The sequence below is a fragment of the Verruconis gallopava genome (assembly GCF_000836295.1).
Source record: "Verruconis gallopava strain CBS 43764 unplaced genomic scaffold supercont1.8, whole genome shotgun sequence".
Taxonomy (NCBI): domain Eukaryota; kingdom Fungi; phylum Ascomycota; class Dothideomycetes; order Venturiales; family Sympoventuriaceae; genus Verruconis; species Verruconis gallopava.
In genome coordinates, this window is record NW_015622144.1 from 423,030 (window position 1) to 441,247 (window position 18,218).

Consider the following 18,218-nt stretch of genomic DNA (forward strand, 5'->3'; position numbering starts at 1 on the left):
CTTGATGTGAATATTTCTGAACTGCCACTCCTCTCATTCTCAAGCGCGCAGCTAACTTTGTCATTGAGAATAGCTTGACTTCGCTTTCAGCAACGAGGCAGAAAAGAATAAGCTCAAGAGTATTCATTTGTGCTAAGGATCATGCCGAATTTTTTGGCTGAGTCAAAAAGAACGCCAAAAAGAAAAATGCCTTTTGGTCCGGGTAGCAATCGAGCTTTTGGGCTTCTCTTCCCAAACGGTTTGATTCTTTCTCTCAAGGGCAGAAGAGTCAGGCATGAGAGAAGTAGACATCCGGTGTAGTAAGCGCCGAACGGATGAGTTTGTGCGATGATAGAGTGCTGAGAGTGAGTGGTTACGTCGTCTAAATCAAATTTTAGTGGTCAATCAGGCGTGGTATTACGCGGACTGGTGAGCTAGACCATTCAATCGAAATTCTCTCCTTTTGTTCGTACACATACGTTGCTGCAAGTAGAGAGTTTGTCGGAACGCTTTTGAAACCATCACGTTATTTCGGAACTCACCCGGACACAATAGACAAAGATCACAATTGATCGTAAAGTGTTACCGCGTTTGATGAATCATTCACTAGAGAATTTGAACCTGAAGCATCGTAGCCCTATCATCTCCGGGTCGCAACATGATCTGCAGCGATGAAAGCAAAAGTCACCGCTGGCCCTAAAGTTCCACCAGCCCCCGGATACGTGTTTCCCATGACGCTTGCTGAGCTATTTCCCACCGCATAAAGTCCCTCCAAAACTTTCCCGTTCTGTTTTAATGCGCGCCCAAATTCGTCAGTCAACACGCCGCCCTTGGTGCCTAGATCTCCCGGCCAAACTCTGACTGCATAGAAAGGAGGTTTTGCAATTGTACCCAGATTTCTGTTTTTGGTGTACGCAGGGTCGCCAAAATACTTGTCATACGCAGACTCACCGCGATGGAAATCCTCGTCTTTGCCATTCTCGGCGAATCCGTTGAATCTTTCCACCGTTTTCTCAAGTGCTGCGGCATCGATTCCGAGTTGGGTTGCAAGGTCCTGAATAGTATCCGCTTTGGTGATGAATCCGCTGTCGATTGCGCTTTTAGGTGTAAATCCGGGAAGGAACTTAGTTGTCAACATATAACGATTCCTATGGTTAGAGTCAATGATCAACGTTGAGGGAATAGAAGGAACTTCAAGATCATGTTTCAAGATCTCAAGACCGATCGCATTGTAGCTCTGCGCTTCATTCGTGTACCGCTGTCCTTTGGAATCGACGATGATACTGTGCGGCAGTCCGCGTTCAAAAAGACTCCAATAATTTGTACCTGTTGAAGGTTCTCTGAATGTGACACCCCACCACCCACCATGTAACAAAGCAGTGGCTATATCATGCTTCAAGGCCAAAGACAGGGCATCCCCAGTGTCACTCGGTACTGCATTCGTCCATAGGGCTTCTCCAACCTGTTTTTGGTATTTGGTGCGAAGTTCTTTGCTTCTTGCAAAGCCTCCTGCAGCTAAGATGACATTTTCAGTCTTTATGGTAATCTCTTTTCCATCTTTTTCCACAACAGCACCCTTTATGCGATCATTTTCGACTATGATGTCTTTGAGCCTTGTTTGAAGATGAATTGGAACGCCCTGCTCCAAATTCATCTTCAGCAACTGACAGATCAAGCTCTGGCCCAACGTTACGGGGTCGCGGCCCATCAGTTTCTCCCAACCAGTTCTATACGTTAGAACCTTCGTTGCAGCCCACCAACCATCCCAACTGACTTTGGCACGGAACAATTTCACAGCTTCGAACGTGAAAACGGGTATGGGCGGTCTGACTGGTTGCTTGTCAATCAGTTGTCCCCACTCGCCGACTTCGTTGCGATTGAACAAGCCCGGTTCCACATTTCGACCACCGTTTGGTTTGCCTCCTGGCTTATCTGGAAAGTAGTCCGGGTATCCCACAAGAGGTCTGAGCTTCAGACCTTCCTTCACAATCCACTGGATCATCTTAGGACCGTTCTCGAGAAATGCAACCCTTCTGGCTTGGCTTGACGCTGGTCCAACATCTCCAATGATGGCATTCAGATACGTTAGTGCTTCCTCTTTGCTGTCCTCAACCCCGAGATTCAAACCACTGTTAGGGATCCACATCACACCTCCAGAGTATGAGGTTGTGCCTCCGATCTTTGCAGATTTTTCGACAATCATTGGGTTCAGGCCCTGGTGCTTCGCTCTTAACGCGGCCAGAAGCCCTGCAGCACCTGTGCCGACAATGAGCACATCCGTTGAAGCATCGGTTGCTGCGAGCTCTGGAACCGTCCATCTCTTCTTCTTGAGCTGGCTTTCTGAATATTGTTTTGCCCCTAGAAAGGCTCCTAGCGCACCCACACCAGCGAATATTGTTTTTGCGCCTCGGACCATATCTCCTGCGTATTATCAAGTGAAAAAGGGGTAAATTGAATCACTCATGATGCCAAAGCCGATGTATTAAAGGGTGCCCAAACAATTCCGAGTCTGCATCCTTGTGCCAGGTTCCGAGATGCCGCTATCCGTAATTGTGGAGTGGAAGCGCTTCACCAGCGCTGGGGATGCGGGGAGCGAGTGGGAGATTCAAGTAGCTTCTCTGAAACTGACATACGGAAATCATTTTCCCACAGCACCCATGACATTGAGGCTGGTGCTACTGTTCGCGTAAAACGTCGGATTGTTTAGGTCGGACCGAGCATCCCCGATCAATAATCACATCACGGTCTCAGCCTTGCAGGCTATTATATATGTGGACTTTAGCCAAGGCTGGATTAGTGCAACTGCCTGTCCATGAGAGTCATTTGTTCATGTTCCTGTGGAGCATTAGTTCTATGAGCGAACAAGGATCCATTGGTGAGTTATTGGGCAGATCCAAGAGATGGCATATACTGGTATATCTGTCGGTATGGTTTCTTACTGTTAGGTCGTCCATGCTCTGTATTGCTATTACTGGGACAAGTTGGTAAAAGGTTTAAGCCCAGTTCAAGCTAAACACGTGATTAACTTCCAGCGAACCTTCTCCGTTCGTATGGTTTTTGACTTGCTATACAAAGGAATATTCGTCACTAAATTTCAGTTCAACAAGTGAGGCCTATTTAGACGCTCAGATGGGTAGATCAGTGGATTGCCCACTGCAACAAGTCAGGTGTTCTCTGCCGTATCCTGTTTGCCTTTCAGCCCTATTTGATAGACTTTTGTTGAAATTTTGTAGCCTTTTCGTTTCTATAACATGACCCACAAGTCTTTCAATCACGCCTTTAGGCCTTAAGTGTTGTCGAATTACTGAGTCTAAAGATGTGGCTTGTCACGCTGGTGGCAATGTTTGCACGATGTCGGCCACGGTGGGGACCGCAGAACGAAACTGACCCCGCAACGCGCTGGCAAACCCTTTTTGGAAAGAAAACACAGTGCAGCGATCGGGCTATCTTTGGCTCGACCCAGACGTCAAGTGGAGAGAACGACTTGGAGCTACCGAATTCGTAGCATACTTTGTCTTCGTACGCAGGGTTCGCGAGATGTTGGAGCTATGTACGAGAATGGTGTGCGCGTCCACGCTTTCAAGAGTGCACTGTCATGAGGTCTTTGCAACAGGCTTGCGGTGGTCTTAAATCACGAGCTTCTGCTCGTCGTTATCGAATCTTGCGTTCGCTCTCGATCACATTTTCCTCCCATAGTTGATTCTTTCCCAAGTGTTCTGTCACCATGGGCTCCGCACCGCCTCCGCCCAATGTTGTCATCATTGGTGCCGGCATCGTCGGTACTAATCTTGCGGACGAGCTCGTCTCGCGAGGATGGGGCGACAACATTACTGTTATCGAGCAAGGCCCATTGGATTTGCCCGGTGGTAGCACCAGCCATGCTCCCGGACTCGTATTTCAAACCAATCCAAGCAAGACGATGACGGCATTCGCGAAGTACACCGTGGAGAAGCTCCTCAGCATGGATTGCTTCAATCAAGTAGGAGGACTTGAGATTGCCACTACACCAGAGAGAGTGGAAGAGCTCAAGCGGAAGCATGGTTATGCACAATCGTGGGGAATTGAGACTCGATTGCTCAGCGCTGAGGAATGTCTCGAGCTTTATCCAGGCTTGAATAAAGACGCCGTGCTATCCGGTTTTCACATTCCAAGTGACGGACTTGCACTTGCCGCAAAAGCCGTCCAAGTTCTAATACAACGTACCCGCGAAAAGGGCGTTCGATATCTTGGGTACGTATCGGCGCAGCTGGGACTTGCCATTCGCATTTTGCTCACCATATTGAACAGATCAACGCGTGTCATTGGCTTCGAAAAGAGCAACAATCGCATCACAGGTGTCGAGATCGAGCATGGCGGCGAGACCAGTGCCGTTGCTGCAGATATCGTAGTGTCCTGTGCGGGCTTTTGGGGCGTTGAGATCGGTGCAATGGTCGGCTTGTCGATCCCGCTCCTACCACTAGCTCACCAATACGTTAAGACGACTCCTCTAGAATCAGTCAAACAACGGAATAATCCGTTGCCCAACGGCGCCAGCCTGCCTATTCTGCGACATCAAGATCAAGATTTATATTTCAGGGAACATGGCGATAAATATGGTATTGGATCGTACGCGCACAAACCCATGCCTGTCGTAGCTGCCAGTCTCGGACCTACGCCTGAGAATACGGACGAGAAGAACATGCCGTCAAGGCTGGATTTCACCCTCGAAGACTTCACTCCTGCTTGGGAGGAGTGTCGGAAGCTGATTCCAGCTTTGAGAGAATGTGAGATTGAGGATGGCTTCAACGGCATCTTCTCATTTACCCCCGACGGTGGAAGCCTTGTTGGAGAACATCCGACCTTGGAAGGATTCTGGGTTGCAGAGGCCGTGTGGGTGACACATTCTGCTGGTGTTGCAAGGGCAGTGGCACAAGTTTTAACCAACGAAGGGAGCGAAGTGGATCTCGCCGATTGCGAGCTCAACCGATTCGAAGACGTCCAACTTACTCGTTCATACATTGAGGAAACGTCGAAGCAGAACTTTGTGGAAGTGTACGACATTCTCCATCCCTTGCAACCCAAAGAGTCGCCCAGGAAGATCAGATGCAGCCCGTTCTATCCCCGCCAAGAGCAGCTCGGTGCGTTTTTCTTGGAAGGAGGTGCATGGGAACGTCCGTATTGGTACGAAGCGAACGCTTCGCTGTTGAAGGAACTACCTTCCGAATGGCAGCCCGCAAAGCGCGATGCCTGGTCATCTCGATATTGGTCTCCGATTGCGGCTGCCGAAGCTTGGAAGACTAGGACCAGCGTTGCAATGTACGATATGACGCCCTTGCGTCGGCTCGAAGTCTCTGGTCCCGGAGCCGCTGATCTCGTCCAGCAGCTCTGCACTGGCGATGTTTCAAAGAAGCCTGGCCCAGTATCCGGTCCCGTAACCTACACTTTGCTTCTTGACGAGCACGGAGGTATCCGCAGTGACATTACTGTGGCAAGGATTGAAGAAAATTTGTTCCAACTTGGAGTGAATGGGCCTGTGGACACTGCTTACATAGCCAAGGAAGCCCGAAGACAGGCTGAGCGATCACCAAGCAAGTGGGCGTATGTCAAAGATATTACTGGTTCGACATGTTGCATCGGCCTGTGGGGTCCACGAGCCCGAGATGTGCTTTCGAAGGTCACGACAGCCAACTTTTCAAACAAAGGCTTGGGCTACTTCCGATGCAAACGGGCCAGCATCGCAGGTGTCCCAGTTTTGGCTTTGAGACTGTCTTACGTTGGCGAGCTTGGTTGGGAACTTTACACTTCCGCAGACACCGGATTGAAACTGTGGGATTCGCTCTGGAAAGCAGGTGAAGAGTTCGGTATTATTGCTGGTGGCAGACAGGCGTTCAACTCTTTGCGCCTGGAAAAAGGCTACAGGTCTTGGGGTACCGATATGACCACAGAGCACGACCCCTATGAGGCTGGCGTAGGATTCTCTGTGAAAAAAGACAAAGTGGGGTATGTTGGTCAAAAAGCTCTGGAAGGGAAATCCGAGGCTACAGCAAAGAGACGACTGCGCTGTCTCACAATTTCGCCCGAGACTGCGGCAGAGACTGGTTCACAGCCGCTCGGGAAGGAACCAGTGTTCCATGGGGGCAAGCCCGTGGGCTATGTTACCAGCGCAGCGTTCGGTTACACTATTGGTAAGCCCATTGCGTACGCCTGGTTACCTGCCAGCATTGGTGAGAACGAGAACGTGGAGATCGAGTATTTTGGGACGAAGATTGCGGCAACAGTGACTCCTGAGCCTCTTTTCGACCCGGCCATGACGAGACTGAGAGATTTGCCCTTGGAAAAGAGAGTTCTAGCACCGACGGAGACGGCAAGTTGATCAAAGGGATTTTGTGTTGCTATTAGTTATTTGGGGTACAAGCGAGCAAGAACAGCTCCTCATTTCGCCTCGGGCTGTATCTAAATACGGCAAAATTATCATGATAGCATAGTGAATTTCAAATGCATGGTTTGAATTCTTTGTCCAACTCGTCTGACGGCTCCGTTGTCCAAGATCGCATTGTGGAAGCTTTGCGTCAAGAATCGCTCGCGAATCCCGGAGAGATCTCCACGGCGTGCTGCACGTAGGACGCACTCTGTCACAACGATGAGCTTCATTTGGCCGCTAGAGTCAAGCGTGTCTGCTTCGACATCACTCTGCGATGTCGTTCATCTGCGTTCTAGAACAAGTGCGAAGCTGGCCGGTCGACCTCTTACATAAGCAGATTGGTCCAATCAGACACGTGCATGGTCCATCCTTCCTAAAATGGATCGAATTTCCATTACAGACGTGCTGGAGACGCCAGGGTGGGACTGCAACGACACACGCACGCTACCGACGAGTTATCATCCACTCGGCGCACGATCAGTCTGTTTCGAGCTGTGATTCTCCAGAGCGTCAGATGCCCTAGTCGCACTGCTGATCTGCCAGCATGGCCTAGCTTTGCGAGCACCTTCCGCGCCACCAGTCGCCGCGCTGGTGGTAGACGCTTATCGCCGCCGTAGCTCGAGAACCCTGGTTACATCCTCATTCTTGCAAGATGACCTTGCTGGCTTCTCAGCGGGAGCCGGCCACCATTGCGTTGCCGTCATTTGTTTTGTGGTATTGGCATCCCATTTCAGGATTCTAGCATCTGAGTTAGCCCAGCACAGAGTAGGCGACGTGAGATCTACTCTTTTTTCGTCTCTCGCGGAAAGGGTCGCAGCAACGGCGAGACTAGGAACATCCGCTCTTGGGATATCTGTCCAATTTGAAGGGACTTTGACGAGGGTCCAAGGGCTGAACTAGTGGTGGGGTTGCTGGACTGTCGCTCTCCATGGGGTTTTCAGTTGCATGTTGCATTCGGAACAGCTATGATAAGACGTTACCATAATAAGGCAAGACGTGGTTGTGACAAACAGCTATATGGCTGTCTGATTTAACTTCGTCCTCCACATCTCAGTGCATACTTTTTGAAATGCTCACTCCTGAAGATCCTCAGAGATTTACTGCTTACCTTACCGTTTCTCTTTTGACTGGCTACATCATGAGTCGAGCTTTGCGCAGCTATCTTGCCAGCTACTGGAGCTCCTCGTCGGCCGAACAGCCCAAAGATGCCATCAGGGCTCTGCCATCAAATTGGTACACCTCTCAAGAGATGTACGAACTGGAACGGAGAGCTATCTTCTCCAGGAAATGGCAGCTCATAACCCACAAGGTCAGGTTTCAAAAGGCTGGCGACTGGCTTAGATATGATATAGCCGGTTTTGACATAATTCTCTGCCGCGACAGACAGGGAAACATCAACGGATTCCATAATGTGTGCCGCCACCGTGCTTATCCCGTGGTCACAGGAGATGAAGGAACGGCAAGCATATTCTCTTGCAAATACCACGGGTGGTCGTACGGTCTCAGTGGTAATCTCGCAAAGGCACCCGGTTATCAAGAGCTGCCAGACTTCGACCGCAGCAGGAATAATTTGTTTCCAATTCACGTCCACATTGACTGCAACGGCTTCATCTGGATCAACCTTGACGCGAAGAAAACACCTGAGATAGCCTGGGAAGATGACTTCGAGGGTATTGACCGCCAGGAACGATATAAGATGTTCAACTTTGATGACTACGTCTTTGATCACACGTGGCAAATGGAAGGTGCCTACAACTGGAAGATTCTTGCTGACAACTACAACGAGTGCTACCATTGCGCAACAACACATCCAGATTTACCCGCTGTTGCCAACCTAGAGGCCTACTCTGTCATCACCGAAGGCACCAAGATCATTCACTGCCCTGGCACGACGGAAGAGCAAGCCAAGGCAGGCCTCACTATTGCTGCCACGTACTACTTCCCCAACGTCTCCACCAACGTCTCGTAAGTCAACAAGCTGTCTTTTCAACGTATCTTCGGCTGACATGCTACAAAGCCCGCACTTCTTCATGATTCAACGCTTTGTTCCCAAAGGGCCCTCTTCGTCAATCATGCGCTATGAAGTGTATCGGAACACAAAGTCGACGCCGGAACAATTCAAAGCCGTCGACGAGATCTACAAGCGCGTCATGTCGGAAGACAAAGCGTTGTGCGACGCTGCGCAAAAGAACCTGAACGCCGGCGTGTTCGTCAACGGAGAGCTTCACCCCAGGCTGGAACAGGGGCCCCTTCATTTCCAGTCGCAGGTGCGAGAGACCGTGACCGAGCACTACAAGAAGGAGCAAGCGGCAAAGAAGGAGATACATCCTGCACGACAGGAGATGCCAAACTCGAAGGCCGGCGAGGTGAGCAAGGAGGACATCATGTTCTGCTCTGGGCTGGCCTGCGGAACGACGAACCCAAGGCTAGTGTGGTAGGCGCCATGTTTCTTAACCTGCATTTCGATACATAGCGATGGGCGTGGGGACAATTTTTCCGTCGGTGACAAAAGGGTTTGGTCTGCCGGAACTTTGCTGAACGGTAAAGCAACGCATTCGATGCCATGACTTTGCACTAGCCATGTCAAGAACGTCTTTTCTCTCCCAAATTGTCTCGTGTTACGTCTTAGTTGACAGTAATTGCAAAGACTTTTTTTTATATATATAAAAAAAAGTATATCATATCGTACGTCACAAAACGAAATTGTCTCGCGTAGCTCCTTATCAGCCGATCGAGTACACCTTAAGCATTTAAAACAACTGCTATATATATATATATATATATATATATATATATTTTAAAAAAAAACCGGTCTCCTGCTTCTGTCGTGAAGTTACGTTATCCGCTGCGGGCGAACTTCAGCAAGACGACCGATTTTCCTCGATGCCAGGCCATCGCACGTCCTTACGGGAGACTCGCCACAACCAAGAGGGTCAAGTTTCAGATTCGAGATTGGCATCACGTTATTCTACTCTGCAAGACTATGCACGCGAGGTCAAGAACGAGAAATTCTATGATTTGACTATTACGTCGTCGCTCCCACGATAACTGTCGACAAAGCCCCAACCCCCCCCTTTTTTTTTGCTTGCCTTTTGATGCACGAGCAAAAAGAAAAAGAAAAAAAAAATTATTGCTCACGAACGGACGCCATTTGCTTTCCCAAACATCAGCAAGCGCCGGTCTTGTAAATGCTCAAGTTTCATTCGCGTCCCGACATCGTTTTCCGCCAAGCACGTGGTCTTCGCCGTTGTCGTTGTCGTCGTCTCATCCTACGCACATGCATCATAGCTTGGCACGCTCAGGCACGTTGAGGATATGGCCCATCTCGGCGCGAGGCCAGTCCGGATTGGCAGAAGGGTCTGGGCGGTCTCGGTCCCATCCCCATTTTTCTGCCAGGTCGGAGGGCAGGGTGTTTTCCAGCATTTGGATGACATATTTACCTAGCACGGGGAAGAATTTCCATCCGTGGAAGTTGCCGCACGTAGCTATGTACAAACCGGGGGCGGCGGAATGAGGGGAGATGATAAAGTCGGCTGAAGTTGTGAAAGCGTCCCTGCGAGGAGGAAAAAAAAAGGGAAAGAGGGTCAGCAGTGGGGACTTGATCGATGAGATGGAAACAATGCTTACCAGCACACTCTGTGTTTCTCCATCTTCCAGTTCTTGCTCTTCGAACCGTAAAAGACGTCTCTCGCGTGCTCGATGTCTTTCCTCAGCCGACCTGGAATCTCCCACTGCGCGTAGTCTTGCCTGGGGGGAGGAATGGAGATGTGCCGTCCGGGATAGATCTCCTGCGTGTTCCTGAAGATCGTCTGTCCCCACCACTTGAGCTCGCCGTCCGGAGTGGGCGGAAGACTGCCTATGAACGGGCCTGTCTGCGCGGTGTACCCTTGCACTCCCACGGGCATGGACGCGAATTTGCGAAGCATGTCTCCCTCGAGCTTCACCATGCCGGTGGTGATTCCAGCAGCTGTGATCCTGTCACCAGCACGAAGGTCGAGTTTCCCGGTTGCCATGGCACTCTGCTCCAGTAGCTTGGGTGTGAATGCGCCTGTGGAGAGAATGACATGTGCAGCCTCAATGACCTTGCCATCCGAAGTCTTGACGCCAGTGCAACGTCCTTGCTGGTCGAAGGTCAACGAGGACACTTCCGCCGTCACGTACTTGACACCCAATCTGACTGCCTCTCGAGTGACGGCTCGCAAGCAGTCCCCAGCAGCGCCCCAACCGCTCGTCTTATTCACTAGCACAGCCTTGACGCCCGTGAAATCGGCATCCTTGAACAAGCCACCGTAAAGCTTTTTTGCCTCTTCGACGGGCACAGCTCGTAGATCCGCAACGCGGCCGAGCTTCTTGTAATTCGCGACGACCTTGTCGGCGTAGTCGTCGCGGCACATCCAATATATGCCAGTCTGGTGAAAATACGGCTTCCATAACGGGTCATTGTTGAAGATGTCCTGAGATTCGAGCGCCATTTTGCAATAAACAATGTCATCGTAGTCAGCTCTCACGACCTTGTTCCAGTCCCAAGAGGCTGCCACCCGTGACTGGGCATCGTAGGCATCACGGTCGACGATGGTGACCGAAGCCTTGGGGTACTTCTTGATGAGGTAGTATGCAGTAGAAACGCCAAAAACGCCGGCACCAACAATGAGATAAGACCGTTTATCCGAAGCCATGGTGAATTATGCTACGCTTGCTATGGTGCTTGTTGAATCGAAGAACCGGTCGATATATATGGTCAAGTCACGAGACCGACGACGTCGGGTTGCCATACCCAATTGCGGAAAAAAGCTGCACTGGGGGAACACCTACAGCGGCTGCTAGCTGCCCTTCTTTTCGAAGAGGCCCATCGCACACGATTTTTTACCCTTGACTGTATAGGACAATCTGCCTGGACTGCAGTCGTCGTTTTGTGGCTCCGACAAAGCGCGAGCAACACTTTCAGTCCACGAAAGGGCTTGCCCCTCGTTTTGCGTGATTGCTTTAGAACTAGTTCTAACGTCGTCCGTGGTTCAGCGAGCGCTTTCCAAGCCTCTGCAGTACAAATCACCGGGTTTAGCAACATTGTCAATCATCCTTCCATGAGCTCCGACAGCTATTTTATCCACACAGCTTTCGGGCCTGCTCGACAACTGAACGTTGTGAGATCCAGGGCGTCCACTTGATCTGAGCTAGAACTAGAGCGCGTGGTGCAAAGTCCAACAGAACATTACGTAAGTTTTTTTTTTTGTTTTTTTTTTGGGACGGAAACAAGACGACCAGCATAAACCATAAATAACAGAGGAAGGTCAGCAACCCTCGACGTAAGCAAGAGAAAAGAAGAGAAAAAGCAGAAAACTGAGTTCAAGCATGGACGACAATGGGACTCGGAGGATCATGTAGCGGCCCGCTCAAGCCTTGTGCTCGCAGCATTTTGTACCAATTTTCGAGCTGCTCCAGCCGACAAAAAAGGAATTCGCAGCAAGCCTGATCCAGCCAGGCGAGCCGACTGCTTCAAATGCCAAAAAACCGCGTCAATCGACATCGGCACCTTTTTGCATGCGTTTTCGAGCGACGAGGTCTTTCTGCATGCTGAGCGAACCGTTGTTTTTCCAAAAAGATGGAAAGTTGTAGCGTGCGAGAACGGCACTGGAACACTCGAGGGGACTGCGTAATATCGGGCAGGTGACATGGCACTCCAACCTCATCGGATCGTCACTTGCCTGTTGATCTTTCAATCCGACTCTAGCACGTGTGAATGCCACTTTGAAAGAAAAAAAAAAATGAGACAGAAAGAAAAGCGAACATAGCCCGAAAGTAAGAGACTTTTCCATTTTTTTTCCGCCTCGGGGACAGGATTTGATCACCAAACGGCTCTGTAAGGCTCCAAGGACCGACCGTCGTTGCTTTTGAATTGGCTCGACGGGCTTTTCTTTCTCCACCAGCTGGGTCAGCTGTGCTGAAACGATCTTGAGTCAACCTAACAGCCTCTGTGATGCCTGCAATAGACTCTGGCAAAAGCTCCCGAGCCGTGAACAACATACGTCTGGAAATCCGAAGCACAATCGTGTTCTGCAGTGCCTCTGGTTTGAGATGAACAGCAAGAGATTCAGGTGCATCAAGGGAGCAGAAACAACATGATGGAGCAACAAAAAGGTTTAAATTGCGCAATGCCTACTTTTTCGCCAAGCAAGCCTGAATTGTTCATCCACCACTCATGATACGCTAAAGAATGGTTTCAAAGCTATGCAGTTTTCTCTTCAACTCGCCTCTCGTTTCACCCAAAACGATCAACAGGCCCACAGGGACTCACACATCGTCAAGGTTTCCTTTTTCTCACCTTCCCTTGTTCGTAGGCCAGAAGCAGGCATGCATGGAGATGCAATCACTGGCCGCTGTCCCAACCGACATACTCCCTTCCTACCACTCTCCATACCCTCACCTCGCCGCTCCTCAGGTCTTCAAGCCGATAGCTCTCCATCTCGACCTTGCCCTTCTTGTCCTTCTTCTTCTCCTTGTTCATGTCTCGCCCTTGTTCGGCAACACGTAGCTTTTTCTTCGTGCCGTCCCATTCGACCACTACGCCGACGTGTCCACCAACCTCGATGCTATACTTGGTGTGCAAGCCACCGTGCTTTCCCTGGAACTTGGCGTTGCGGAAACTTACCACGTCACCCGGTCGGATCTCGTCAAATTGTTGCACGGTTGCGTTGCCCAAATTCGCGTACACAAGCGCGCCGTAAGCTCGCGTACCAACAGGTGCGAGGGAGCCTGGCAAGTTTTTGAGCAGCTCGAGGATGAACGCGTGGGCACTCCCGTCACCCACGGCTGAGCCGCCGATGCTCTTCTCTGCCGTCTTGGAGATGGACGCTCCGTAGCGCGTCCAAAAGTTCTCCAGCTGGTCTTGCCGCAGCTTGTTTGGAGGCGGCTCGTGCTTTTGCTCCAGGTGAGCGTCTTGTGGCTGGCTTGCGTCAAACCGCGCTGTAACAACAGTCTGGCTGTAATCTTGGTACAAAAGGTACACATCCTTGGATACGATGGTCTTTCCGCCGCGCTTGGTACTGGTCGACTCTTCAATCTCAAAGCCGACGTCGACACGATTTTGAACGGCTGGTGGTGGCATGTTGGGCTGCGTCCACCAGAGCGAGCCCTCTGCGAGATCGATGTCGCGCGCGATAAAGTCACCCATCTCAGGCCTGTGGCCAGACATGGACGGGCGGCCAATGGGATCCGTAGATGTTCGTGATGGAGGCGCAAAAGACCGATCCTGGTCCATAGATGGCCTTCCCGGTGCCTTTCCATGCGGGAGCGCGGGAGGTGGAGCATCAAAGTGACCATGCGGCGCCGCTTGGGGAGGCAATGGCGGCGGGGCTCTATCGTGGGATGGAGGAGCTTGGGGTGGAAGCGGAGGAGGCGGCCTATCCATCGATTTGCGCGGTTGGTCAGCAGATTTTCGCGGAGGTGGCTGGGAGTACAGTTCGTCTTCGTCTTCATCATCATCATCTTCACTCTCCTGTCGCGGCGGTACTGGAGGTGCAGGCATGGCCGGCGCAGTTGTAGGGAGTGGGGGTGGTTGTCTATGTGCTGGAGCAGGAGGAGGTGGTGGTGATCTTGCTGCGACAGCAGGCGTTGAAGCATAGTTGAATGGATCATATTCATCGTCGTCTCCAGTCCTCGACGGAATCGGGGGAGGAGCTCTGCTATGCTCAGCGCTCTTCCTCGAGGCCGGCGGAGCAGTCGGAGGCAGCGGGGGGACGCCTCTAGGCCCTCCCGTCGGTGAGTATGGACCACTATGAGGCAGTGGGGGGCTCCTGACGGGAGTGTCCATCGACAAGCTTTCATCTAGACTCGGGTCCCTCGCATGTGATTTTAACGCGTCCTTATGCTTCTCGCCTGACGCGATGTCCGTGTCATAGTCACCCTCATACTCGCTCCCCGACTCTGGTGCCCCAATTCCACTCAGTGCTTTGCGATGTGTCGAGTCTATCGTGCCTTGCCTCGAATTGGGTGCTTGCGTAGGCGGTGGAGGCGGCGGAGCCCTACTCGTTGCTGACATCGGAGCAGGGGGGATCATGGTAGGGCTCGTCACGGGTATTGGAGGAGGAATCCTACTGGCGCGTTTGTTTTCCATAGGCGATGTCGGTGACTGTGGTAAGGTTGGAGAATCCATAGACATGCGGTTGGAAGGCTGTGGCACATGACTTGGAACAGGGGGTGGTGCTCCACGCATGGGAAGCTCTGTTCCCGATCTCTCAGCGATCTCATCATCGGCTTCAGAGCCTTCGCTCTCAGTCATTTGCTGCGCAGGAGGCGGTGGAGGAGGAGCACGTGCCTCCATGGAAGGTCGGCCGCCAGGAATAGGCGGTGGCGCGGCCCTCGACGTCGCTGGTGGGGACGGTGCAGCTGTCAAATCTGTTAGCATGTTCACATTCTGCACAGCACTTCTTCATGACGCGACGACATGGTGGACCACTAAGAGCCAGATTCATGGTTGATCGATCTGAAAGAACCTTCATCGGAAGAGCATTCCATGGCCGCAACCACGGCATGAAACGCAGCTGCGGTGATGAAAGCGGGCCCAGAGGTTTTCGAGCGATCGATCGCACATGTCCATGGCTCTTGGTTGAACTCCATTGGCGCTGGCTTCTCCGACCGGTTATGTATTCTTCCTCCTTGGTTATGGAATAAGCAGCATCTCCGTAATCGCGATGAGCCAACTTCTCGAACGGTGCGCAAATTTGTATATTCGCTCCGCCTGTGACAATCTCATCCGGATACGTGATGATGCGACTCTCCCCACACTTGCAACTGCATTTCTCAACCGTTTTCTCGCAGGCCAGCATCTCATCACACAGACAGAAGGAGAACTTACCTTGAGATGCCGTAACAGCGGCTTCGGCTTCGCCCTCTTCCGTCCTACCCGAGTCTTCCTTGCCCAGAGTAGCCCCGCTCTCGCTACTCATGCTTCTTGCCATCATACCTGGTAGTCCTATTCCAGGAATGGGGACCATGGGCGCTCTGGCCATCGACTCCTCGGCAGCCTCTTCTGCGGGCTTCCGCTCCGCCGGAGGTGGCTTTTTCTTTTTCGCTGGGATGCCACCCATGCCTGGCATCACCATTCCACCAGGAGGTCCGAACATGGGGCCCATGCCCATACCGCCGCTCAGCTTAGCCATGCGTTCGCGAAGTGCCTGTTGCCGCCGCGTCTCCTCGTCCAGCTCGTCTTCGTCTTCGTCCTCGTCCTGCTCACCCTCTTCAGTAGACTCGCCATCCTCAGCCTCTGCATGAGCTGCTTTCGAGACAGGGGTGGGCCGCGGCGGCTTCCCATCTTCTTCCGTTGACGAATCGTGCCCCGCGTCTTCGGTGGTCTCACCAGCAGCTGACTGATCCGCCTCGTTGCCGTCGCTAGCCTCCCGATCTCTTGGAACGGCAGGCGGCCGCGACGTCTTCCGTACGGGTGCCTCACGGGACACATCCTCTGGATCTCTAGCCGCGCGTTCAGCTCCCTCCGGCTGCTGGTCGACATTGGCGCCCGTATCCTGGGCGGCAGCCCCCTCGTGTGACTCCGCCCGCTTCTTCTGAGGCCGCTCGGGCTTCTTTTTGTGGCTCGACTCGGCTCTGCGCGCAGCCTGCTCTTGTTGTTGCTTTTGCAGCAGCGCGATCCTCTCCTTCAGACTGACGGGCTTGGGCGCATCTTCCTCACCGCCCTCAGCAGCTACCTCAGTTTGTTGCTGTGAAGCTAAGCTCCCAGCCGTGAGGCCAGCCTTCTCCGCAGCTTCCTCATCCTCCGCCATCCGTGCTGCGATTTCAGGGTCTTCCTCGCGCCGATATACCTTCGGAGGTGGCTCATTCCGCGTGATGGGAGGGACGTATGCATTTCTTGACGGCGGAGGCGCCACAAAGGGCTTCTTGATGAATGCGTTTGCCGACGAACCGGGTGGTTTGAATGGCGCGATAGGAGCGGCGCCCTGCTTGTTGAAGGCAGCTAGTTTGTCTTTGAAAGAGGATGATTTTTCAGCTACTGGAGGTGGGGGTTTCTTCGCAGGCGTCGCTTTGATTGGTTCCGCTGGCTCGGGTTTGGGCGCTGGTGGAGGTTGCTGCGCCTGAACTCGCGGCTGTTCTGGGGCGCTAGGTGGAGGAACTGGTTTTGTGGCGGCCGGGAGGACTGGTGGAGAGGACTCTGCAGTGGATTCTTGTCCGGACTGTGGTGGTGGAGCATCAACGCTCTTCCTCGACGCGGTAGCCGGTTGTTCCTCCGGCTCCTCCTCTTGTCCGCGACCCTCCTCTTCGACATTCGGTTTCGACGCAGTTGACAGCATTGTAGGCGGCGCTGGCTCGTCCGAAGAAGCGACGGCGGAAGCGGGAGTTGTCGCCATCATCGCTGTCGGCTCTGCCACAGACTTGGGCCGTGACTGCCGCGTGGGCCGAGGCGGGGGCGCTGGCTCATAGCGCTCGACGAAGTTGTTCGGGAAGAGACCGGACTTGGTTGACCCGTCACCGGATGTGTACTCGCCGATGTACCAGTCGTCATCCTCGATCTCAGTGACGGTGATAATCTGGCCTTCGGCGAAGTTCAGGTCATCCTCATGTTCCGAGGAGTAGGGGTACAAGGCTTTGACCTTAAAAGGCGGAGCTGCAGCCATGCTTGCTCGGAGTTGCTCCTCGGTGTGCCAGAGTTTTTTTTTTTTTTTTCCAAGCCGCAGTGATGAGGCGTGTGAGATTGAGCAAGCAATTCACCAGTGTAGCTCGTTATGTTTGAAAATGACGGTGGTATTGGATTTGTTTAGAATGTCCTTCGGAGGCGAAGGAGGGGAATCGTAAATAATGCCACACGGGTGCAGGCACACATACATGCAAAAGCACAAGTAAACACGCAAACGCAGCGGCGGGATTGTATTATGGCGACGACGGAGGCGTGCGGGCGGGCATGAACATATAACCCGCAGTTCCTCGCCTTCCGTATTCTATTTTTCCCGAGGCGTTGCGGTGGTCGAACTCGGCGTTGCTGGTGGTGTTGTGGTCTGGCCAAGATGCGAGTGTTTGAGAGCTTCGTCACCGCTGCTCACCCGATTTGCTTTGTCCGAAATTCGGCAGGACGGCAGAACGGAAGGAAACGTCGCAGTCGAGGTAGAGATAAAGGAGACGCAAGGCAGACGGGCAAGCGGTATGAGCAGCGACCGGTAACTGCAGTGTTAATGCCGTGCTTGTGCAACTAAGGTGTATGTGCGGCAGTCTCCCCAGCGAAGCACGCCAGACAGGTCAAGCTGAAGAGAGCAGAGGAGGTGGCGCCAAGCAGAGGAGCCCGCGGTTGCGTAATGCTACCCAGTCTAGCGGAGTGGGCAGTGCAGAAAAAAATCGAGGTGAGATGATGACGATCACGGGAAGACGGCCAGGCGGGAATGGGAAGCAGCACCAATGACAACGATGCCGGGCCGGACGCAGGACGATGAGCTCTTGCAAACTCAGGCGGCAGCTGAAGACGAGCGAGTCTGCCGAGCTGTGTATGGGCAAGAGGGTGAGAGAGGCGGAGAGACAGAGAGAGGGCGTCGAGCTCTGCTGACAGAATCGGCAACGACAACGGCGGAGGATGCGAACGCTGCTGATGGCGTCGCCTCTTCTCCGATGTGATGCCAACGCTTGACGTTCGCTGTTGACTTGGCCGAGACGGGCTCACACGAAACAAGCGTTTTGGCAGTTTCGACTGTGTGCTTCATGTTGATTTGATGCCCAGTAAAAATTGGGCGGGAGGGGCGACAGACAGGGGAGGGGGGCGCTAATGGCGGGGGGAGCTCTGGGGGGGTGCGTAGTGGGTCGTGCAAAGGCCCATGCAAAGGAAGAAGCCAACGAGGGGCTTGACAGA

At 52.6% G+C, this 18,218-nt stretch overlaps 5 protein-coding genes across 5 annotated transcripts; 2 read left to right on the forward strand and 3 right to left on the reverse strand.

Moving 5' to 3' along the window:
- Positions 1-588: 588 nt before the first annotated feature.
- Positions 589-2,395, reverse strand: PV09_03151 (uncharacterized protein; the record flags this gene model as incomplete). The annotated part of the gene is made up of 1 exon (XM_016356312.1): positions 589-2,395. One exon carries the CDS (start codon positions 2,393-2,395, stop codon positions 620-622), a length of 1,776 nt encoding a protein of 591 aa, XP_016215835.1. The 3' UTR covers positions 589-619.
- A 1,042-nt stretch (positions 2,396-3,437) lies between these two features.
- On the forward strand, positions 3,438-6,467 carry PV09_03152 (uncharacterized protein). The gene is made up of 2 exons (XM_016356313.1): positions 3,438-4,209; positions 4,267-6,467. Exons 1-2 carry the CDS (start codon positions 3,704-3,706, stop codon positions 6,329-6,331), a joined length of 2,571 nt encoding a protein of 856 aa, XP_016215836.1. The 5' UTR covers positions 3,438-3,703; the 3' UTR covers positions 6,332-6,467.
- A 1,050-nt stretch (positions 6,468-7,517) lies between these two features.
- Positions 7,518-8,894, forward strand: PV09_03153 (uncharacterized protein; the record flags this gene model as incomplete). The annotated part of the gene is made up of 2 exons (XM_016356314.1): positions 7,518-8,344; positions 8,397-8,894. The coding sequence occupies 2 exons, from the start codon at positions 7,518-7,520 to the stop codon at positions 8,815-8,817; spliced, it is 1,248 nt and encodes a 415-aa protein (XP_016215837.1). The 3' UTR covers positions 8,818-8,894.
- Positions 8,895-9,446: 552 nt separating this feature from the next.
- Positions 9,447-11,354, reverse strand: PV09_03154 (uncharacterized protein). Its single transcript, XM_016356315.1, has 2 exons — positions 10,007-11,354; positions 9,447-9,932 (listed from the first exon to the last, which is right to left on the reverse strand). Exons 1-2 carry the CDS (start codon positions 11,053-11,055, stop codon positions 9,662-9,664), a joined length of 1,320 nt encoding a protein of 439 aa, XP_016215838.1. The 5' UTR covers positions 11,056-11,354; the 3' UTR covers positions 9,447-9,661.
- A 1,145-nt stretch (positions 11,355-12,499) lies between these two features.
- Positions 12,500-18,048, reverse strand: PV09_03155 (uncharacterized protein). Its single transcript, XM_016356316.1, has 2 exons — positions 15,231-18,048; positions 12,500-14,761 (listed from the first exon to the last, which is right to left on the reverse strand). Exons 1-2 carry the CDS (start codon positions 16,999-17,001, stop codon positions 12,744-12,746), a joined length of 3,789 nt encoding a protein of 1,262 aa, XP_016215839.1. The 5' UTR covers positions 17,002-18,048; the 3' UTR covers positions 12,500-12,743.
- Positions 18,049-18,218: the final 170 nt, after the last annotated feature.